The sequence below is a fragment of the Cynocephalus volans genome, chromosome 8, assembly GCF_027409185.1.
Source record: "Cynocephalus volans isolate mCynVol1 chromosome 8, mCynVol1.pri, whole genome shotgun sequence".
Lineage (NCBI taxonomy): Eukaryota > Metazoa > Chordata > Mammalia > Dermoptera > Cynocephalidae > Cynocephalus > Cynocephalus volans.
This window is the reverse complement of record NC_084467.1, coordinates 100,496,948-100,521,491: the sequence shown is the minus strand read 5'-3', so window position 1 is coordinate 100,521,491 and position 24,544 is coordinate 100,496,948. Positions and strand designations below refer to the sequence as shown.

The window sequence follows — 24,544 nt, the reverse complement described above, 5'->3', positions numbered from 1 at the left end:
TTTATAAAAGTACAGTTATATGTTAGGCTTTTCAATTTAACCTGTATGTTAACTAAGGTAGAAAATGCTAGGTAACTGATCTGAGGTGGAAAAATCTAGCATTTTTAGTCTAGTCCATCTTTATGCACAGGATCTGTGAATCTGCCCTTGAGAAACATTCATTCTAAATTAGAGATAGGATAAGAACACATGTAAAATGACTAGAGGAATAATATCAGATTGTATGGACTCAATTGGTAGATTCCATTTGAATGCTAGATAGAATGCTCTGGGCTGCAAATTTTTAGTAGGATATTCCCTAACAGTTGATATAGAGAAAATGTATATGTGCTTGCAGATAACATTAGACTTCAGAAAAGGGAAAGATCATCGAGGGTGACCAGGAAGTCTTCCAGGAAAAAAAACCTCTTGAACTGGACTTTGAACATTTGTGTTGACAGAAAAGAGGACATTCCAAGGGGAGATAGAAATAAGTTTGGCATAAATTTAGTAGAGAAAAAGATCAGCCTGCCTGAAGTGGAGGCTCTTATGTGGAAGCAATGGGGGATTGGATTTGGTAATAGTCAGCCTGGTATTTGGCCTGAAGTGAAGACTTTCAAGCTAGGGAATACATAATGAATATGAAGATTAATCTGAACAGTGGTCTTTTTTCCTACCCTGTCAATTTCACTGTTTACTGGCCCCCCCCCCCCCCCCCCCGGCAAATAAAGATCACACTTTAAAGTGTTTACAAAGTTCAAAAATTATCATTCTTAGAGAAGTTTATCTTAATGTCCTCAATATTTCTTTTAAAATGTTAGGAGTATAGTAACTTGCACATTGAAATTTTCTGTTTGTGGCACATGTCATATCAATGTATTTGTCAGTGTGCTTTGGTGCCTCTGAAACTATTGACTTTATCCAAGGTACTGACCACTGAGTTATTAAAATGTAGAAGAAATAGCAACATTGGAAATAATACCCTATTCTAATTCTTTAATTATATTATAGTGTACTTCAGTCCTTTCTCCGCCATCTTTCATTTTATCTCAGGTCAACAGGACATACTGCTGTGGCACCTACCGAGCAGGTCCTATGCGGCAGATAAGTCTTGTTGGAGCAGTAGATGAAGAAGTTGGTGATTATTTCCCAGAGTTCCTTGATATGTTAGAAGAATCACCATTTCTGAAAGTGAGTATTAATTTAGATTATTAAAGTTTTGATCATTACTTAAATGGGCACTTTATATTACAGAGTATTAAGCTAACCTTGCCTATTGAAATTAAATTTTATTCAGTGTTTTTAATAGAAATATTTAGAAGAGTATTGGTAAATAGTACTTAACTTCATTTATTCTTCTTAAAATATAAATTAGTATGTATATAGTATTTATTTCTTTATATACACTTGCAAAACAGCTTCTTAGAATTTTTATTTAGGTGGGGAGGATTAACTTGTAAATAGTATAAGAAATATTTTTAATGTGATTCATTCATCTGATTTCTAGATGACTTTGCCCTGGGGTACACTTTCCAGTCTCCGACTCCAGTGTAGGTCTCAGAGTGATGATGGACCTATAATGTGGGTAAGGCCAGGAGAACAGATGATCCCTACAGCAGATATGCCAAAGTCACCCTTCAAAAGACGACGGTAAACGTTTATTTTTCTTAAACAAAACTGCTTTCTGTAGTTGGTTGCTTATAAAAATGATTGAGACCTGAGCACAGTTTGAAAACCATTTGTCTAAGGGCCGAGCCAGTGGCGCACTTGGGAGAGTGCGGTGCTGGGAGCGCAGCGACGCTCCCGCTGTGGGTTCGGTTCCTATATAGGACTGGCCGATGCACTCACTGGCTGAGTGCCGGTCACGAAAAAGACAAAAAAAAAAAAAAAGAAAGAAAACCATTTGTCTAGATTATTTGAAGAGCTCCCTTAAGTAAATCTAGTTGTCAGTTCTTTAGTCCAGCCCATTCATTACACAGTCATCAGGGTGAGATGTTGTCCTGAAAAACAATTTAAGTTTTACTTCTTTTCATAAATCCTGGGTCCTGGCTGCCTGCAGGATAAAAGATCAAACTCCTTAGTGTGGTCTACAAGGGGATCTTTCATAATCTGGCCCTAACAGGACCTTGTCCAGATGTATCTGCTTCCAGGAAAATGAATGTATCTTAAGCAATAAAGAGAATGGGAAATATTTAGATATCTAGGCTATTTCTTTTTAACAAAGTTAAAAGAAGTGTTTTAGAAAAGTGTATGTCTCCCCTCAATAAAGGGCAACCAGAAACTGCAGGGAAAACAGAACAATTTAAAGAAAAAAAATGGATGATCCAAATATGAAACTAAAGTGTGATATGATTTTGAGTACCTAGGTGAAATACAGGAAAGAAAGATATCTTTTTGTATATTCTTCCTTTGACGACATAAAACTGGAACCTTAGAAAACTAATGTTTAGCCTACTAGTTGGGTCTGCAGTAAGCATAGCTACTCATAATATTATAAACGCCATTTATTGGATTTCAAATCTTAGAATCCACCTATTGACAAAGCGTGTAAGATCTAAGTATGGTTTTAAGCAGAAAATGGAACCACACTGACTTTCTCATCTGTTTGAGTATGGCTTTCTTATATAACATCTTTTTTTTTTTTCTTGAGGGTTTTGGTAGTTAACCTTGTATTCTGTCCTTTTATCATATCCTCAAGTCTTTCCAGAATTTTTATCATACTATTTGTTCTAACACATTAGTTTTTTACATGGAAATCTTTTGGAGCTCCATGTTTTCCTGCTTCAGTGTAGAAGGCTTATTTCACAGTTAACAGCCCAGGACTTCTCATTTAATGCATTTCTGCATTAACCTGTGGTTGTCATCTTCCTAGGTATATTTCCTTCTCTTGCTTGAGCACATTGTCAAATAATATTGTAAGAAAATGAAAGTATTCTGAGTCATTATATGTCTGAGTTTTTTTTTTCTGTCATTAAATATGATTCATAGGTTAGCTGGATTCTAGAGTTTCTATTTTCCCTTAGGATTTTTAGCATTGCTCCAGTGTCTTCTAGCATCTGATATTATTTATGAGAAATCTTAATGCCAGTGTAATTTTTGTTCTTTTGTAGGTAACCTATTTTTTTCTTGTCTGAAAGCCTATGGCATTCTCTATTTATCACTGGCAGTCTGAAGTTTCACAATGATGCATTTTTTTGGTCTTTCATTCTTATTCTTATTTTTAATCATCCTTTTTGGTGTTTGGTAGCCCCCTTCAATTTTAAGATTCTTGTCTTTTTTTTTCTGGGAATTTTTTTTGCTTAATTGCTTTGGTAATTTCATCTCTGTTTTCTCTGTTATTTCTTTCTGAAACTACTACTATTGGTTGAATAGATTTCCTGGTTTGGTTATCCTTTTATTTCCTGGTCCTTTTTGCTTTTGATTCTGGGACATTTACTTGACTTATGTGTTCTAACCTTTCTTTTGAATTTTTAAATTTCACCATTGTTTATTTTGGTCTTTCTCTGTCTGTCAATCTGCTATCTTCAGATATCTGTTGATTCTTGGTTGATCCATTCATATTTTAGAATAAAGCATTGGGCTTATTCAGAATTCTATTCATATTTCAGTGAGACTTGTCAACAGGTAGGTGTCAACACTTTAGAGGGACCGGCATAGAAGTAGATATTAAATTATGTGTCAGAGTTCTATTATATGTTAGTTCTATTCATATGGCAAGTTTAGTATGTTTAGAGAAGAATATGCAGTTTTTTGGTTGAAAGTTTTTCAGGATGTTTTTGACTGTAAGCTACAAAATTTTTGACCAAATCTGGTTCATAAAAATAAAGCGTTTGTCATTCTTTATATCAATAAGTACAGAGAGGTTGGCTCTAGGCACCATATAGTTCAGTACTAGGTTCTTTCCTTTTCTCTAGGCTCAATACTTGGTACTTTTCTTTTCTCTGCTTTATTGTTCTCTTTGCCCAGGCTTTGTACTTACACTGTCTTCCTTTATGGTTGGTGGATGGCTATAGCAGTTCTAGGCATCACATCTGGATCTGATTATATCTAATAGAAGAAGAGACTGCCTTTTCTTGTACTTCTTTCTTAGCAGTTAGGATACTTCTCAGACATCTCCTCAGCTAATAGTATAGAAGGGAAATTTCCCTTTCATACTGTTAGCCAGAATCTGAGATGTCTGGCCGTGAGTTGCTTCATCTATACTGCCACCCTTTCCTGCCTCAAATGCCCTCTCTCCAATATTAGTTTGAAGCCTTTTACTTTCATTTTAATGTGGAAGGCGATCATATGGACGCACAGGTTGCCATCTTGAGTCAGAGGTCTAGTAGTGTTTTGAGAGTTGGAAATGAGGGTGACTGAGGATAAAGAAGCATACAGGGCTAGCCATTTAGCTCAGTTGGAGCACCGTGTTATAACACCAAGGTCAAGGGTTTGAGTCTCCTTAACACCAGCCACCAAAAAACAAACAAACAAAAAAAGACAGCCTTAAACTTTGAATTGTATTTTCTGTTGCTGGACAACCAAATTTTATATGTTTAAATACAAGAGTCTAATCCAAACTATAGCTTCTACTTTATTATGATCTATAGCAAGAGGAAGGTAATCACTTTAAACATTACAGTATAGTGTGTTAAAAGCTAATGATCAAAGTCACTGAACTCTTCTTAGCCTTCATCTTATTTCAATCTGGTATTTCAGCAGAGTTTTTCACCTTACAGCCATTAATAATTTTTTTTTGTCCCTTTCTTACTTGCTTTCCCTTTGTTTCATAACCAAATCAACTCTAGATCAATGAATGAAATAAAAAATCTCCAGTACCTTCCTCGGACCAGTGAACCCCGTGAAGTTCTCTTTGAAGATAGGACAAGAGCTCATGCTGATCATGTAGGTCAGGGGTTTGACTGGCAGAGTACAGCTGCTGTTGGGGTTTTGAAAGCTGTACAGTTTGGTGAATGGTAAGTTAATGGAACTCAACTGCAGCGCTGGTTAATGTTGTGTATCAAAATGTGGACTCTCTAAAAGGTTGAGGACCAATTTTTATTTAAGTTATGGTGAAATACACATAACATAAAGTTGACCATCTTAACTATTTTTAAATGTACATTCAGTAACGTTAAGTATAATCACATTGTTGTGAAACAGATCTTAGAACTTTTTCATCTTGCAAAACAAACTCTATATCCATTGAAAAACAACTCCCTTTTTCCCCTTCACGCCTGGGCTCTGGTAACCATCGTTCTACTTTCTGTTTAATGAATTTGACTACTTTAAATACCTTATTTAGGTGGAATCATACAGTATTTGTGTTTTTGTGACTAGCTTAGTTGTTAGGATAATGTCATCAAGGTTCATCCATGTTGTAGCAACTGTCAGAATCTCCTTTTAAGGCTGAATATTAACACACTGTATGTATATACCACATTTTGTTAATCTTCTATCTGTTGGTGAACACTTGGTTTGCTTCCACATTTTGGTTATTGTGAATAATGCTATGAACATGGGTGTGTAAATATCTCTCCATGTCCTTGCTTTCAATTCTTTTGTGTATGTATCCAGGAGTGAAGTTGCTGGATCATATGGTAATTCTATTTTTAATTTTTTGAGGAACTGCCGGATTGTTTTTTATAGTGGCTACACAATTGTACGTTCATTTGGAGCCCAATTTTAACAAAGCTTAGGACATAGAGAAGCAAAAATGGTGAGAGAACTGCAAATACAACTAGTTTAGAATAAAACTATATTTTAGCCATTGTTTTAATTTTGCAACAACTAATCTGATTTTTTTAAAAAATTGTTTTACTGTTGTTTTTTGAAAATTGATTAAAGAAGCAAATGTATACTTAGTTCTTAGAAGGTATGCATCTGTTTCTGTGCTAGTAGTAGCATTTTCAGGAACAGGAAAACTGAAATTTGTCATTTTCCATCGTCAGATGCTTGTCCCTAAAACTTAATTTTGTTAATCTTAGGAGTGATCAACCTCGCATAACCAAAGATGTGATCTGTTTTCATGCTGAGGATTTTACTGATGTTGTACAGAGACTTCAGTTAGACCTTCATGAACCTCCAGTTTCCCAGGTAATAACTCTTGTTTTTTTTATTACCTACCCTTTGAGTGAGATATTGGAAATAAGTATCTGTACTCATTTTATTTTGCATTTTATATTATGGTTGGATACATAGGATAGTGAATTTAATTTTATTACTATTAAAGGCTGTAATGAGGGGGTATGTGCTGAAAATCATTAGAGCAGAGTTTCCCAAGCAGAATGCTCAAGATCACTTAAATCTTTGGGATGCCTGGTGGGCCTGGGATGGTCAAAAGGCCCAGGCTCCTCAGTTCCTGCCATGAGCAGTCTCACTTGTTAACCTTATTGCACTGTGCCCTCACCTGGTAAAGGTTGAAAGACACAGAAGGAGAAGATAAGATGTTGCCCTCATGTGGGAAAGACACTGATATTTAGCTGCAGTTTGAAATATTAATTTAAATGATTCTCCTGGCCATCCTGACTTTAACCTATATTTTGTTACTAGAAAAGTAGTAAAATGTGAGGAAAAATATTCCCAAGCATTACAGGAAATTTTTGAAAGTTATATATAATTTAGTATTGCTTAACTTCAGTTTGATGGTCATTGTAACACATCTTGTCCCTACTGTTTCCCTGTGCTAATTATAATATTTTATTTTACTAAATTATTATATGTTTTAAAGTCTCTTGCAACTTTTTCCCTCTCTTCAGTGTGTACAGTGGGTGGATGAAGCCAAACTAAACCAAATGAGGCGGGAAGGCATTCGTTATGCTAGAATTCAGCTATGCGACAATGATATCTACTTCATCCCTAGAAATGTCATTCATCAGTTCAAAACAGTGTCAGCAGTGTGCAGCTTAGCTTGGCATATAAGACTTAAACAGTACCACCCGGTTGTGGAAACCACTCAAAACACAGACAGCAATTCTAACATGGATTGTGGGTTAACTGGAAAGCGAGAATTAGAAGTAGACTCCCAATGTGTTAGGATAAAAACTGAATCTGAAGAAACATGCACAGAGATGCAGCTTTTGACAACTGCTTCATCATCCTTCTCACCTTCATCAGAACTTCATCCACAGCAAGATCAGAAGACTCATCCTAGTCCAGTTTTAAAGGTGGAAAGTAGACTGGACTCTGACCAGCAAAACAATCTGCAAGAACATTCAAGCACTCCTGTGTGATATGTACATATTCAAACACATTTTTAACTTTTTTAGATTTTGATGTGAAGTTATAGTTTTATAACTGGCTTAAGTTAAGTTTTATTGGAGAAATCTTGCCTATAATTCTATAAAGAGAAATGACATTCCACAAATGTCAAGCATATCTTTTTTATACAGATTATGCAAAGTTAGAGTTGTATCTTATCCCGTTAGTACAGTATGTAATAGTGGGTCTGCTGCTACTTTCTGTTTTAAGGTGTGAGGTAACAATTCAATCTCTTCTTCAAATCAAAATGAGAATTATCTGGAATAACATTCTTATTTGGTAAATTATTCACTTCCCTTAATTTTATCTTGACTTGTTTTTTGCCATATTTGCTGTTTCTAATGGTAAACCATCAGATTTGTGGTTTAGTACTTGTGTCCTTATGGCACAGATTCAATTTCTACAGTAAAAATGGCATAGGTTGCAGGAAAGAGTTCCTGCGTCAGGTACATGGGCCAGAGGTAAGTAGTCCCAACCATAAAGAACAAAAAACTAAGGAACATTCAGTGGCTCTCTGGTTTCTTAACAAAAGAGAACACAGCACTTCCTGATCCAAATTCTCTTTTTTGTATCTGTTATTTAAAGCCCAGCAGATATTTCAATTAAAAAAAAAATCTGAAGATCAATAGTCCTTGGTCATTCATTATCCATGGTTCATTAATCTCTTCTAGAATACATGGTAACTGTGGAAGTTATTTTGGTAAAAGAGATAATGTTGACATGATACTCTACTGTTCTGCTTCCTAGCACCTTACATTTTGTGTGGACACTTTTGCTTCCTAAACTGATTGTAAGTGTCCAACTTGTAGAATGATATCAGTCTTTCTGATGAGGGTGTCATATTTTCAGCATCAAATTTAGGATAAAGTATTGTCATGTGGCATCAGCCTCTTCATGATAAATAAATACTGTTGAGACACTTCAATTCAGTTTTAACTGGTGAATAGCTGGGTTTATTTACTATTACTCTATGTTGCTGTTTTTTAGTAAAGAATGTGGCACTAGATTTCATCCTAGAGTGTCAGGTAGTTTAATGCTTAGTGCCTGAGTATTTAAATTTTTTTTCATTCACAAACAGGCACATTTCATATAGCTAGTGTGGTCTTAACTTTCTGTTATTTTAGAATGTTAACATGATATGCATTTCCCTTTTCCTTAGTTACTAATACAGTAGGCCTTTTGTTTATTAAAGGAAGAGTACTTCCCACACCTAAGACCAGATTCTTGTATCTACCTGGTTACAGTGCAATTTGGAGATTTTTTTTCCTGGTTGGTGAGAATTGAAATATTTACATTAACAGAGGCAAAAAAAAAAAAAAAAAAAAAAAAAAGATGCTGCTTTTTATTGTCTGTCAACCATGAAAACTTAGCTGCATCTTTTGAAAATCAAATATGAATTTTCTCTAAAATACTCTGCAATAGGTTAAATCTTATATAAATATTACTTTGTGCAATATTGTTGTGTAGTTAAATGCATATTAGCAAAGTATAGAGGTCACTGTGTAAAGCGATAGAAAAGTAACCATCAGCAAATACTGCAGTGATTAGTTAGAATCTGTATTATTCCTTATATATATGTATATGTATGTATTCTCTGTTACAAAGGATGAAGACAAATAGGGAGATGTTTCAATGTAAACCATTTATGAATTGGAAGTGATGTTGGTTTTAGTTATCTTTGTAAATAAGTTTATTAGAATGGTATGAAAGGTAATGTGATTATTGCAGGGGTGTTTTTCAATCTTGGGTATAAATTCTAGGGTAAATTCTAGTTAATCAAGACTAGTTTTTAAGCGACCTGCCTTTGAGGTTGTTTTTTGTTCTTTTGTCGGGGTGGGGGTTAATCACAAAGTGTGTGGGTTTGGTTTATTTCTTGTTTTTATTTTTCTGTCCAGAAGAATTTCATAGAGCTTTACCAGGCTGTGCAAAGTAAAATTCTTCTCAGGCAACATTTGCTTTTTAAAATAATCATGAAGAGCAAGGTTGTTATAGCAAAAATTTTTATTTTATTTTTCTTGTCTTCCAAGATGCAATTTCACCATCTCCCACTTGCCATCCAGCAGATGCCATCTGTCATCTAAGCTGGTCATTGCTAATAAACAAGGAGACTGTCTCCTGACAGCCAGCACTGTGTATAATCACTCAGGAACCAGCGGATCTGCAAAGACCTACAATCAAAAGCAAATCCCCATTTTCCTTTTATAAAACATTCTACCCTCACCTCCAGTATAAACACAGTAAAAGAATATAAAAAAATGTTTAAAATCATGTACTAATAAATTCATTGTATGTTAGAATTGCAATAGAATGGAGAGAAACATTTAGCTAATAATATACCTGGAAACTGTCCTATGTGAGTGAGTATTAGATTTTAATAGCATGCTTTAAAGACTGATGAATATAAAGGCAGAAGTTTTGCATTTCTTACTGCTTTCAAAGATGTATCCTAGTTTAGTGATACAAATGATTGCAACTTTTAAAATTATTAAATTATTTGGTTTGGTGGAGTGAGGCATGGAGCAATCTGGCATCTTCTGATTTGTAAAGTAGTGATGGCAGTGAAGATGTAACTGAAATTTAAGCTGATCTTCCTTTTTGGTATCCATTGTGCCAACTCTTGAGATTACTTGCAGAATGTGGTTATAAGTTTTAGTATTTTGTGGAGCAGAGGGATATTTTTTAAATGTGCTTATGGAAAGGACCCAATAAATGAATATTCTTAATTTAGTTAAGTAGAATGATTTTAGTTATCCATTAAAAAGTATAAAAGTCTTCCCCCTGCCCCTGAAGTCATTCTCTAATTACTAAGCTATGCTAGGAGTAGGATTATGTTTCAAGGAGGTATCCCAAATTCATAAAGCAATAATAATAAAAACCTACATACTAGTCCCCCCCTCCAAAGTCTTAACTCTATAAAAATGAATTCCTAGGCTTAATTGTACTTTTAATTTGCTTATTCAGTACTTAGAATTTGTTTAACTGGTACTTTATTATTTTTAATTAAAGACTTTAAAAAGTGCCCTTTACCCTTAAGAGACATTTGGAATATCAGCTGACCAATACTACAAGCTCTTGTAGGGGGAAAAGGAGCTTATTATATAAAATTCTTTGCTAAACCTTAGGAAAAGATGCCTCGCATCAATCTTAGTAGACATAAAGGTCACACTTAATGGCTGGAGAAACTTTTGCTTATTGCCTTTCCCTATATAAATATTATTGTCTAGAATGAAAGCTAATATAGGAACAAGACTCCAAAACCCATGAAAACCCTTAGTGAATATATTCTTAATCATTAATGTTAGTCCATTATATTTTCATCTGTATTTGCCATTAAAAATTTGCATTTACGCCTTTAGGATATTTGAGTTTGTGTCTAATAAATGTTTTATTATTGCTACAGTTTTTTAAAAAAGAACTTTTCACTAGCACATGCCAGAGATTCACATTTGTGCTAAGTTATATGTTTTGAAAACAGGTTGTAGTTATATTTATTGGTCATGCAAGTAGAGGAAGTGCACAATACAAACATTTTTCTTTGGCACATAGGGGACCCATCCTCATCCTGAGAGTTTGTTGCTTTAAAAGCAAGTATCTCTCCATAAATATTATGGCCTTCCATTTTCTTCACACATTTTTTGGAATCCACTTGTGCATGTTGTTGAGAGCGCTGTCTTTTAAAATATAGCACTTTTCAATTCCCTCTAAAGAAATACTTATGTACTACTTCTATCACATGTTGTAAATTTTCACGTAATAGTGTTTTCTGTGACTAAACTCCATTTTGATTGGCAGCTTAGACTTTTTTTCTTGTGGCTTTAATTTATCTAAGAGGTCTTTGCATATAGATGAAATGTATAATTTGCCTGGCGGACTATTTGCGTTGTGTGGCCTTAGTTTGTTTATTGATATTAACGAGTGTTTAAAAAAGGTTTTTAATGAATAGTCTTAAATCTAAATTTGTGTGAATAATAATCCTTTTAACACAGTGCTTTTTTGTAGCTGTCTGAGCGTGTTAAATTGTTAAGCTATTTCTTTGTAAAATAGGACAATGGAATGCATAGAATTTTTTTTCCTGTAAAGTATTTTTTTAATAAACAAAGTCTGATTTGTCCTTTATTGATGTTTCATCACAAAACGAATAGCACATGTGAATTCTAGATACCTGGAACCTGTTTTTAGAATACTAATCCCTCCCCTTCTCTGTCCCCTATTATTTAAAAAAATAATTTAGAAAGCCTTACGACTTTTCTTTCTTAAAGAAAATGTCATAGATGTCGGGAAAATTCCATCCATACTGAGAAGGAACTAGTTTTGGGGAAGAAGAAAAATTACGCTTGGCATGTGGCAGTTATGCCTCTTGCTGTTTAAATTGGTTTATATCTACTTATGAGAAGACAATCTTAAATTTTTATTCTGGTGATGTCGATATTGAAAGTGCATGGAGTATTAATGAAGGTCGTGTGTAGACTTCAGATGTCTCTGATGTATAATATGACACATGAAATGGATGTTTTTCCTCATCAGTTTTTGTTTGTGTGAACCTCTCTTTGAGATACCTGTCCTAAGCACTGATAGCTCTTTGTTCTGATTAGGAAAGAAAAGGAAGGGAACTAACATTTGAGTAAATGCCGTGGGCCAGATACTTTATATGTAAAGTGCCATATGCGCTTTATATGAGTGTATCTCTTAATCCTTACAGCCTTTAGTAAGAAGGTTATTATCTCCATAACGCAGGTGACAAAACAGGCTTGTTAAGTTGAATAGATTGCCTTAAGATCAAATAGTTCATTAGGGGGAGCAGGGATTTGAATCCAGTTCTGGGTTCAAAGTTCACGCCATGCTCAGTGGCAGCCTTTGGAAGCACTGAAAAGGTTCCTGAACAATGGTTTGCTACATACCATTATTCACTAATGCAACTTACCTGACTCAGTTCCTTCACACACTCCCCCCAAAACCTTTTGTGCACTAAACAACGAAGTGAAATATTTTTTGATAGTAATATAATTTAGGTCTCAAAGCAAATATGTAGATATGTGAAAAATGACTTCTATTTTTTCCCCCTTAAATTGGCCATTTGTCTCGAACCCCCACAGAATTGTAATGTTTAGCCCTAAGGAAGGGAAAAGCTGTTGGAGCAAAAACAGAAGGAAACCACCGCCAATGTGTGTAATATAAAAATAAGTCTGGGTGAAGTAATTTTTAAAAATCAGTCCTATGGGAGTTACTTTTATCTTAGTCGATTTTCGTCATCGGTAAAGTGGGGATAACTTCCACCTGAGGACGTTTTAATGGATTATAAGAAATGTCTGTAAAACATTTAGTACCATGCACGTTAAGCTTTACCAAATGGTAGCTGTTATCTGTCGTTAGCTTTACCTGATCCAAGTGCTGCTACATGCTGTGGGCAGGCAGAAACACTGGTTCAAATAAGGTGAGAATGGCCGTTAGGGGTCAGTGTTTATTAATGGGAAAATATATACAAATATAGGAGGAGGACTGCGGCTTAAAAACCCCATTAACATATCCTTTATTTCAGTTTAGGGCGCGACTGTGCCTTTCTCCTGATCTCTAACAGCCGGCTTGAATTCTTCACCTAGAAACAGTCAGTTCTCGTTGCCCCTTCCCTTACCCTATTTTGGGAAAAGTCTCCTGGGACTGCCCTAAGCTTCGTCCCTCCTCTTCCCTAGCCCTTGAGAAAGCCCAAGTCCCAGGCTGATGGGGAGCGGGAGAGGGAGTCAGTCGCAGCCTGTCAGGCCTTTCGTCCCAGGGCAGCGTAAATTCGCGCGAACATTCATTCATTCAACAAATGCTGAGAACCTATGTGCCAGGCTCGTGCCAGGCCCCCGTCTCTGACCTCAGGGAGCCCACAGCCCAGGGGGGAAAAGCGATATTAAGTAATGAAACACAGATAAGTGCTCCAAAGCCAGGAACCAGTAACTATTAGAATATGAGAACCGACCTCCTTTAGATGGATGGATGGGAATGTCTTTTCTGAGGAAGTGACTTTTAAGTTGAGACCTGACGGGTGATCTGGGGGAGCTGCTCTTGGCCACGGATCGCGGTGTGTCTCCCCAACCCCTCGGTCCCGGAGTCTGGACCGAGGCTCGGAGGGAAGGCCCGGGCCAGGGGCGGAGCCACCTCGAGAGCGAAAGCCGGAAAGCGGAAGCCGAGACGGGCTGTGTGGTGACTTGCAGAGCTGCCCTTGTTCGCTGTCGGCCGGCTCCCGGCCCGGTTCGGTCCAGGGAGCACTAGCGCCGCCGCCCCGCCGCTTCTGCCTCCGAGGCCCAGGGGCTTCTGCACCTGTCTTATTCGGCTGGGCGCAGAGCCTTTTGTCGTTGCCGTAGCGACTGGCGGCCTAGCGAAGACCTCCTTCACTTTTTATCCTCCTCATTTCCCAGTTCTTTCTTTGCTTATTTTTTGTTCAGCCCGTGACCCTGTAGGTCGGGTTTGGAGGGCGCAGAGTCTGTGGCAACAGACTGCCCTCCTCTGGTCTCTGGGCTGCCGGCGGCCTAGGCAGTCTCCATGGTAACGGCCCAGCCGGCGTCTCCGCCTCGGGGGGAAGATGCCGCCTGCCCGGCCCGTCTCGCCCCCGGCCTCACGGCCCGGCCGGGGCCACTGAAGGGAAAGGGCCTGGCCGCCGGCCTGCGGGGCAGCGGACACCAGGTGAGAGCCGGGCGCTGGTGAGTAGAGAAAGGGGTGCCCCTCCCTTGCATCCGTGAACACACTCGCCCAAAACATTGCAGAGGCTTCTCAGGTCGCCACTGCGCCTGGTCTTTTGTTTTTTTCCCTGGCAAACAGCCGGAGAAAGAGACAGTCAGAAGCTCACGGAGAGGCTGAGAGAAGAGGTTTTCGAGTCCTACCCAAACTGTAACCTTCAGCAACTGGACCCACCAACTGGTTTTCCTTCATTTTCAGTGAAATCCCATTCTCTGGCTGGAGACACAGATGGCCTCAAATGAGAGAGATGCTATTTCGTGGTACCAAAAGAAGGTAATATCAATATTTTTCATTTGTAAAGCATACTTCCTGCAAAAAGCTCCTACAGAGAATAGCATGTTACTTTCCCCTGAGTTTGGTGGTACCAAGTGTTCTCATATGATATTTCGACATAAATGGAAAATTGATGTACAAGGTCATTATGTCTTTTAAACGCAGTTCCAGGTCTCAGAATAAGATTTTCAAGTCACTTCCCTTGTTCAGGCAGCATATACATCGCCACAGCAATGCTTTGAAAGTTTGCTTCTGATCAAACTGGTTTTTTTTTTTTTTTTTTAAAGACATGAAGCCTTTATCTGCACAGCTCTTACTGAGCTGTCTGTCCCTTGCCTTTTATTCCTCTCTAGTTTTCCTATTGATGTTTTCCTTAAGAAGTGGAAATATCTTTTAAGGTAATACTTAATTTCAAATATTTGGGGCATTGCTTTTTAACTTATTTTTAAATTCAGCGATTTTAGATTTTTGAAGAAACAGTCCCTGGAAGTATTAATTTATTCTAATTCTGAGAAGCACAAACATTTTTCAGATATCGTATTGATAGATACCATACTTAATAGATTAGTGAATTTTGTGAGCCTTGACTTAAATATAAGGATTTCCTTTGTATCATTTAATTAGCCTGCTCCTTATTTCAGATTGGAGCATATGATCAGCAGATATGGGAAAAGTCAATCGAACAGACTCAGATTAAGGTAAATTGATTTCTTGGATTATAGATTTGTGTTAATGCATTAATGTGAAGAGTGGACTGTACTTACTTTTTAAAAAAATCTGCACTTATCCACCAAGTATGGTGTTCTTTATACTATGAAGTTTATAAGAAAACCAGTAGTGCAAGCATAATGACAATGACAGTTGAAATTTGGCCTCAGTATTGGGGAAATAGAAAGGAGTGGTTGGTCTATGATGAATGAGAGAGCAAATGTTCCATATAAATGGGGCTATGGTTATTTAACTTTGGCCAGTTTTTTCCATATGGCAATGCAGGTCCAGTATTGCCAGGGTTTTTGATTTTCCAAGAGAAGTAGAAATATTTATTTTTTATGTGAAATATCCAGACTTTTATGAGCATATTTTTTTTCTTCTTTTTTTTAAGCTGTGCAAGCCGAATAAAATCTGTTTATTGCCTTATTCCAGCCTGTGGGTCTCCATTTTTTCAATCACTGGTTTACAGTAATGGTCTTAAGTTTTTCAGGTTCTTAAACTTTTTTCTACGCTGCTGTTAGAACTGAGCAGATTCTTAGGTTATTTTATGCTAACCAAGCAACCAAAAACTGACGTATCATTTACAATGCCAGTTTATTGATTTATAATAGGGAAAGAGAAGGTTAAATAATACAATATTCCAAAGTCAGAGTTGTGGTGGGATCAAGATGTATAGGGATGCTGGTGGAAATTAGTCATGGAATGGTTTCTTGATAGCCAAGTGTAGCTGGATAGTCTTGAGAGATGTGGAAAAGCCTAAAGAACCATTCCTGGCCCTCAAAAGAATGTATCTCTCTACTGACTCTAATACTTAGAACTGCAGATTCAGATCTCACTTCTGGGAACATGATGATAAATGCTGGCAGATTCTCTTTTTTGGACTCTCTTTTTAAAAGATTTGCTGCAAACCCTCTGTTAACACCTTTTTTTCTTTTTTTGACATGGGTTAATACAACTTAATAGAATTTATTTCTAAGTCACACTGATGGTTTACATCTCTTTGATGAAATGCATTTAACCAATACTTAGGGTGCATTCCTTTTAACTAGAAAGCTGTTTGAACTATTGTACCTGGCTAACTTTTCACAATTTTGTACCACCCTTGATTATTTATATTATTGGAATATGGAGTTAGGATGAATAAATCTCCAAATTTTATTTTCCAAGTCTCTAAATCTCATCCTATTATTCTTTTGTGAGCTGCTAAACAGTATTAATAGTAAGTATGGTATAATAGAGCACAGAACTGAGAGATCTTGTTTTGTGATGTCTAGCCTTGTGATCTTGACAAGATACTGTAGTTTGTCTGGGTTTTGGTTTCCTTATACTTAAAAGGATTTTACTTAGTGTTTTAGAGTTTCCTTACTTACCTCCTTCCCTTAGGCAGTTTAAAGATTTCCTCAACTTTTATTTCCATGCCATTTATCATGTACCTTCCCTTTTGTGCATTGTATCAAAGTCATTTGTTAACCTGTGTGTGTTCATAGGCCTTAAGGGCAGGAATTGTGTTTGTTTCTTGCTCTAGAACATCTTAATTCATACTAGGAATTGATTTGCTATATTGAACCCCATCCATTATGAATATTTTTATTCATTGTTCTCTCATAGGACAATCTACCTAACAACTCTTTAATGTCTACTTTTTAATTTAGCAGCAGTGGAAGGAATGAAATTAAAGACAACTATAAACATTTATGGTGTCGATATGCCACACACGTACTAGGTGCTAAGACTACAGTGAAAAAGATAAATGTTGTTCTTGCTTCCATGGGTTTCACAGTCTAATGGTGTGGGACAAAAGCCAGGATATGTTTAATTAGGTCTTAGACAAATATTGGCCAAAGTTTAGTATACAAAAAGTATTTAACAATTTAAAAATAGATTAACACATATACAGATTCTTTTTTAAAACAAAAAATAAGGAAAGAGAAAATAAAAAAGAAAAAGGAAAAGAAATCTTAAAAAATAAATATTAACATCAGATCACAGCACTATAAGTAATTAAAATTACATATATAAAATTATAATTCAAAATTATAAATGACAGAAATTTACAAAATCTTAACTTGTATTTTAAAAAATAGTATGAACTCTTCCACAAACATTTATTGAGCTATTATGTTTAAGACATTTTTCGGGCTGCTGAGCACAAGAGGAAAAGAATTAACAAGCAGAAGTATAAGACTTGTTTAAGGGAACAACAAGTAGCCTAATATGATTGGAGTGTAAGCTATGCAGAGGGGTTGATAGACCATAAATCTCTTTGGAGCTTACATGATTACTGTACTAAGAACTTTATATATGGTTCTGTAGAAAATGAGAAGATTTTGATGGTTTTTGAGTAGAGAAGCTACTTCATATTTGTGTTTTTGAAGGATAGAAATAAAAATATGGGCATTATAACAAAATCTATAGAATGTTTCCAGAGTAATACTTGATGAAATTTTATCACTATAAATGTCTATATTAAAAAATATCTAGATTGGCTAAGAAGAAAGAGTTACAATGAATCAAATTAATATTGAAGAATCTAGAGAAAGAAAATAGTAATAAGCCAAAGTAAAGCAGAGAAATACCAAAAATAAAATTAAAACAGCTATTATGTATTCTTCATTTAACAAATATTTGTTGAGTACCTATCTACTATGTGTCAGTAGATGTATCAACATAATGGTGAGCAAAAACAATCAACATTTTTCTTCTTCATGGAGCTTATAGTAAAGTGGGAGAGAAACGATAAAAATAATCCTACTGGGCCGGCCCGTGGCTCACTCGGGAGAGTGCGGTGCTGATAACACCAAGGCCCCGGGTTCGGATCCCATATACAGATGGCCGGTTCGCTCACTGGCTGAGCGTGGTGCTGACAACACCAAATCAAGGGTTAAGATCCCCTTACCGGTCATCTTTAAAAAAATAAAAATAAAAAATAAAATAAAATAATAATAATCCTACTAATGAATAAAAATTGCTTTATGATAAATGCTAAAAAGAAGAGTTATTATTTATAAGCTATCACACTTATAATAAGGGAAATGGACCTAGTCAAGGAGATCAGATAAGCTTTCCCTGAGGAATTAATGCTTAAAATGAGGTCTGAAAGTTGAGTAGAAATTAATTAGGTCAGAACAAAAAGACTAATCCTACACAAACTCTTTTAGAAAACAGAGGAGGAAATAACTTCTGAACTCATTCTACAAGATCAGAATTACCTTGATACTAAAACCACAAAAAGACATCATAAGAAAATTCATTGTGAACATAGATGTGAAAATCTTTAACAAAATATTAACAATCCAAATTTAACAACATATCAAAAGGATTGTCTACCATGACAGAATGGGATTTATCCCAGGAATACAACATTGGTTTAATATTTGAAAATAAATTAATGTAATATACCATACCGTATTAATAGAATAAATAAATACCATATTAGGAGAATAAAGGATAAAATCACATGCTTTTCTTAGTAGACACAGAAAAAGCATTTGACAAAATTCAGTGCCCATTATCAATAAACTAGGAATATAAGGTAACTTCCTCAACCTGTTAAATGTTGTCGAGGAAAAATCTATGGCAAATGACACACTTAATGATTAAAGACTGAGTGCTTTCCCCCTAAAATCAGGCACAAAACAAGGATATCTGCTCTCACCACTTTTATTTAATATTGTACTGGGGGCACTAGCCAGTGTAATAAGGCAAGGAAAAGAAATAAGAGGCATAGAATGGAAAAGGAAATGGAAACAACTTTTATTCATGATGACATAATCCCACATTTAGAAAATCCTAAGGAATCTACCAAAAATTACTAACACTAACAAATGGGTTTGACAATGTCTCTAGATATACAATCATTATACAAAAGCCAATTGTATTTTTTTTACTATCAATGATTAATCCAGTAATGAAATTAAGAAAACAATTTCATTGACAATAGCATGAAAAAGAGTTAAATACTTAGGAATAAGTTTGACATAGCAAATGTATGACCTGTATGCTGAAAAGTGCAAACATTGCTGAAAAAAATTAAAGAAGTTCTAAATGAATGGAGTAACATTTTATGTTCATGATCCGGAAGATTCAATATTGTTAAAATGGCAGTTCTCTTCAGATGTGGCTATACATTCACTGTAATCCCTTCAAAATTCCAGCAGGCTTTCTTTCTTTTTCTTTTTTTTTTTGTAAAAATTGATAAGCCAATTCTAAAATTTATATGGAACATGAAGGATGTAGAGTATTCAAAACAAATTTAAAGAGAAGAACAAAGTTGGAGGACTTCATTGCTGGATCTCAGAATTTATTATAAAGCTACAGTAATCAAGATAGTGTAGAATTGGCATGAGGAATAGATTGATGGAACAGAAAAGAAAATCTAGCAATCAATCCTTACTGTTTTGATAAATCGACTTTTTGACATGGATGCCAGAGCCATTCCATGAAGAAATGATAATCTGTTCAATAAATGGTGCTGAAACAATTTGATATCCATGTGTATAAAAAACTTTGATACCTACCTCACACCATATGCCAAAATCACTTAAAATGGATTACAGATGTATGTGTCAAACTATACATTTTCTAGAAGAAAACATAGGAGAAGATCTTTATCACCTTGGGATAGAAAAAAATTTCTTAGAAACATATCTGTAAAAGAAAAAATTGATAAATTGGACTTCATCAGAATAAAAAACTTTTCTTCAGAATAGTCCCTTTAGAAAAATGAAAAGACAATCCACAGACTGGGAGAAAATATTTTCAAATTATATATATGATGGAGTATTTGTATCAACAATATATAAAGAACTCCTATAACTCAATAAGAAGACAAAAAGCCTAATTTAAAAATGAGCAAAAGGTTTGAATAGACATTTCACCAAAGAAGGTAAATGAATAGCCAATGGGCATATGAAAAGGTGCTCAACATTATTGGTCATTATGGAAGCACAAATTAAAACCAAATGAGATATTACTGTACATCTCTTAGAATGGCTAAAATTTAAAAGAATGATCATCCAAAGTGTTGACAGTGACATGGAGGAACTAGAACTCTCATACATTGCTGGTGGGCATGAAAAATGGAAAGTAGTTTGGTTTCTTAAAAAGTTAAATATGTACTTCTCATATGACCCAGCATTTCCACTCCTTGGTATCCACCCAAGAGAAATAAAAAACATAAACACATGTAAATGCTCATAGTAGTGCTATTCATAATAGCCAAAAACTGGGAAAAAAGCCAAATGTCTGTCAACTGGTGAATGGATAAATGAATGTGTTATATCTATATGATGGTATACAATTCAGCAATAAAAACTATTAATACATGCTACAACATAGATGAACCTCAAAAATGTTATGCTAAGTGAAAGGAGCCAGACACAAGAGACAACATATTGTATGATTCTGTTTATATGAAATTTCTAGAATTCTGTAGAGATAGAAAACAGATCAATGGTTGCCTATGGATGGAGCTAAGAATAGGGATTTACTGCAAACTGGCACAAAGGAACTTTTTGGGATAATGGAAATGTTCTAAAACTTGAGTGTGATGATGGTTGTATGACTCTACATATTTACTAAAATTCTACTGAATTATTCACTAAAAAAGACAAGCCACAGACTGGGAGAAATATTTTCTCTGTATACTTAAAAAAGATTGAGTTTAATAGTATGTAAATTATACCTCAATAAGCTATTTTTTAAAATCACACTAATAGCCAACAGACATATGAAAAAATGCTCAACATCACTCAGCATCCGGGAAATGCAAATCAAAACCACACTGAGATACCATCTAACCCCAGTTAGGATGGCTAAAATCCAAAAGACCCTGAACGATAAATGCTGGCGAGGTTGCGGAGAAAAAGGAACTCTCATACATTGTTGGTGGGACTGCAAAATGGTGCAGCCTCTATGGAAAATGGTATGGAGGTTCCTCAAACAATTGCAGATAGATCTACCATATGACCCAGCTATCCCACTGCTGGGAATACACCCAGAGGAATGGAAATCATCAAGTCGAAGGTATACCTGTTCCCCAATGTTCATCGCAGCACTCTTTACAATAGCCAAGAGTTGGAACCAGCCCAAATGTCCATCATCGGATGAGTGGATACGGAAAATGTGGTACATCTACACAATGGAATACTACTCAGCTATAAAAACGAATGAAATACTGCCATTTGCAACAACATGGATGGACCTTGAGAGAATTATATTAAGTGAAACGAGTCAGGCACAGAAAGAGAAATACCACATGTTCTCACTTATTGGTGGGAGCTAAAAATTAATAAATAAGTTCACACACACACACACACACACACACACACAAAAACGGGGGGGGAAGAAGACATAACAACTACAATTACTTGAAGTTGATACAACAAGCAAACAGAAAGGCCATTGTTGGGTGGGAGGGGGGAGAGGGAGGTGGGAGGGAGGTATCGGTAATGGGCCACAATAATCAACCACATTGTAAATCGACAAAATAAAATTAAAAAAATAAATAAATAAATCACACTAATAGAAAACAGTAGGAAAAATCATAATGTAGTATACAAAAATTTTATACATATTCACAATGAAAATTGTCCTTTAAAATTTCTTAATTGAGAGAATATATTGAATCTAAAGTCTAACATTATTTTCGGTAACAAAGCTCAACTTTGTCATTCAAAATAAGACTAAAATAAGAATATCCTGTTACAACTATTTAACGTGCTGCTTGAGATATATTGCTAAGATGAGCAAAACATTCTAATATTATCTTCTTATTTTTGTACTTTTTATTTTTCTCAGATTTTTTTCTAATTAATATTAGAATGAACAAAAATCACTGTTTGAAAATTACATGATTTTATACCTAGAAAATAAAAAAGGCTAATCAGAGGAGCACAAAGGCTACTTCAGTTGTATATGTAATGTTTTATTAACATTAAGCTAGATGGTGGGTATGTGACAGATGAGACTCCTCATTAAAGATGACAGTTTAAATACGTGGATTAATCTCTGATTTCTCCTGAAGCCTTTCTAAAATTAAATAAGAAAAAGATGTCAGCCCACAAGGAATAAAGAATGGGAGAGGAGACCACAGTTAAATGAGAGCTATCAGTACAATTTTGAAAGTTGGAAAGTGGATGGAAAGTGAAGAAAGTAAAAATCTGTGTCTCCAGTAGGGAAAGCCAGTAAGAAGTAAACCTCCTGTGTTTAATTTTCGAAAGATTCAGGAATTAGATGTATCAGATAGGTCTGCTGGAGTGAGGTAGGACTGACAAGAGGATTGTATAAGGGAAATAGGGTTGTTTGCATATGTATAAGGGGCAATAAATCTACTCCCAGATCATCTTCTTTATTCCGCCTAGCCACGTAGTTACCCTTATCTTCCTCTGACAGAAGACTGGATTGAAGCTTGCTCTCTGGAAAGGATGAGCCAGAGGAGTTCTGGATTCTGGAACACCAGAAACCAATGTGAGCTGGGTGAGATGCTATACTGACGATGGGGATTAAATGAAAGTCTGCTGGCCAGGTTTATAACTGCCAGACAGAAGACTGGAATTTCTTTTTGCAGAAACCTACTAACCAGAGAGAAAAGACCTAAGGATACTGAAAAGTGAAATTGATGGCTACCCTGTACAGTGAGGCCTGCTATTCAAAAATCTTCACCCATTGCACACTGAGCTTGCATTCAGCGTGTTAGTGCCTCACTCTTAAGTATAAATGGATAATTAAAGATCAAGTATTTGAGACCTAACAAAAAAGTTCTAAAGAAACAATGTGGGAATCATAAGAACACTATTTTTTAAAGACATAATTAATATCTTTAAAGAACTGGATGCCCTAAAAAAAAAAAATGACTGGAATAGGTTCAAGAGATCTATTGTACAACACGGTGACTATAGTTAATAATATATTATATTCTTGAAAAATGCCAAGAGAGTGGATATAAAGTGTTCTCACCACAACAATAACTATGTGAGGTAATAATGTAAATGTTAATTAATTAGATTTTGTCATTCCATAGTTATATATACTTTAAAACATGTGCATGCTAAATACATACAATTTTATCTGTCAATAAATTTTAAGAAAAGAATGCTTAAACAAAAAGGGAGTATAGATGAAAAAGTAAGAGAACTAGAAAATAAAAATAATCAAAATAAATTCAATAGAAAAGTTGGAAGGTAAAGTTGAGAACATTTCCCAGAAAACCAGCATAAAAGAACAAGGAAAAAGAAAATAGAAGAGTGAGTATAGTTCATGCAGAAAGCCTAACATCCACCTTAGAGGTGTTCCAGAAATAGGAAATATGTGGAGGGGAAGAAATTATCAAACACTTAATACAAAAAAATTTTCCCAGAACTGGAGTACATACATTTCCAGATTGAAAGGATCTTTTGAATAATCAGCACTAAGAAACGTTATGAAATTTCAGAAGATTTGGTATTAGAGCTTGGTACAAGCATGGAGTGGAGGGAAGGATCAAAATAGATCATATACAAAAGCTTGGGAATCAGAGTGATATTGTGCCTCTCAGCAGCAACTTCCGGTTCATCTGGAAGCTAGGAGACATTGGAACCTTCGATGGACGCTAGAAGACAATGGCAATTGACAGAAAGTTATTTTCAACTAAAATTTTATGCTCAGCATAACTATTAAGCAAATGTAAAGGCACCACATAGAGATATATTTAGACCTTCAAGTCTTAAAAAAAATTATCTCCCAAGCCTCCTTTCTCACAAAAGCTATGGGAGGACATGCACTGTATGAGGGAACTTCAAAAAGTTCATGGAAAAAAGGAATTAAAAGATAATACGAATCCTTCCATAAACTTTTTGAAGACCCCTCGCATTAGAATGAGTGAGTAAACCAAAAAAAGAGAAATCCATCGTATCAGGAAACAGAATAGCCAACACAGAGAGAGGTAAAAGGAATTCCAGGATAATTTCGGATGTGCCAGGATTGTAGTTTATATCTATTGTAGAAAACAACCAGTCCAAAATGGAGCATGAGGACAGAAAACTGTGGTGTAGACATCTTCAAAGGGGAAAAAAAGGACCTGGTATTTGCTGTGTTTGAGCACACTGGAAACAGATATATAACACCTATGGAGAGTTTGAAGATGAATTAGTAATTAGAGGAAATTAAGTGAATGAAAAATGAGGCAATTGTAATTCTAGGGCTAACAATTTGAGAGGAACATATAGTCAATGCACTACTTGGCTTACCTGTGAACAATATTTATGTAATCATAATACTCTAAACATCAAATATTGATTTAAAAAAATTTGTGATAAAACTATATTGGGGAAAAAACTGTAGATTGGGAGGGCATGTGAGTGCTTGGTGGTGTCATAATGATAATCATTAATAGTTAGCATGTAGTATGTATCTTGCATTATTTTAAGCAATACACATGTACAAACTTGATTAGCTTTTGTAGCAATCCTATGAGATAGAAGCTATTATCCCCATTTTATAGGTGGAGGAACTGAGGCACAGAAAGGCTAAATAAAAAAGTTATCTCCTCATCTTCAACAGTAAAGAATGAACGGATAGCATCTGAAATTGAAAAGCACTGTAAATATCTTAGGAACAAGGAGAAAGAAGAAATAGCTATTCCTTATCA

At 35.5% G+C, this 24,544-nt stretch overlaps 2 protein-coding genes across 2 annotated transcripts in view; both read left to right on the top strand.

Annotated features, from left to right (window-relative positions):
• RSBN1 (round spermatid basic protein 1) overlaps window positions 1-11,334 on the top strand; it is a 39,357-nt gene extending 28,023 nt beyond the window's left edge. The window contains exons 3-8 of the mRNA XM_063106301.1: window positions 1,033-1,170; window positions 1,487-1,629; window positions 4,767-4,934; window positions 5,946-6,054; window positions 6,717-7,193; window positions 9,246-11,334. Of these exons, the coding sequence (XP_062962371.1) occupies window positions 1,033-1,170; window positions 1,487-1,629; window positions 4,767-4,934; window positions 5,946-6,054; window positions 6,717-7,190 (1,032 nt within the window). The 3' untranslated portion in view covers window positions 7,191-7,193; window positions 9,246-11,334. The remainder of the gene's footprint in view (window positions 1-1,032; window positions 1,171-1,486; window positions 1,630-4,766; window positions 4,935-5,945; window positions 6,055-6,716; window positions 7,194-9,245) is intronic.
• Window positions 11,335-13,792: 2,458 nt separating this feature from the next.
• PHTF1 (putative homeodomain transcription factor 1) overlaps window positions 13,793-24,544 on the top strand; it is a 43,534-nt gene continuing 32,782 nt past the window's right edge. Inside the window, exons 1-3 of the mRNA XM_063104862.1 lie at window positions 13,793-13,881; window positions 14,134-14,208; window positions 14,850-14,906. Coding sequence (XP_062960932.1) covers window positions 14,164-14,208; window positions 14,850-14,906 — 102 coding nt within the window. The 5' untranslated portion in view covers window positions 13,793-13,881; window positions 14,134-14,163. The remainder of the gene's footprint in view (window positions 13,882-14,133; window positions 14,209-14,849; window positions 14,907-24,544) is intronic.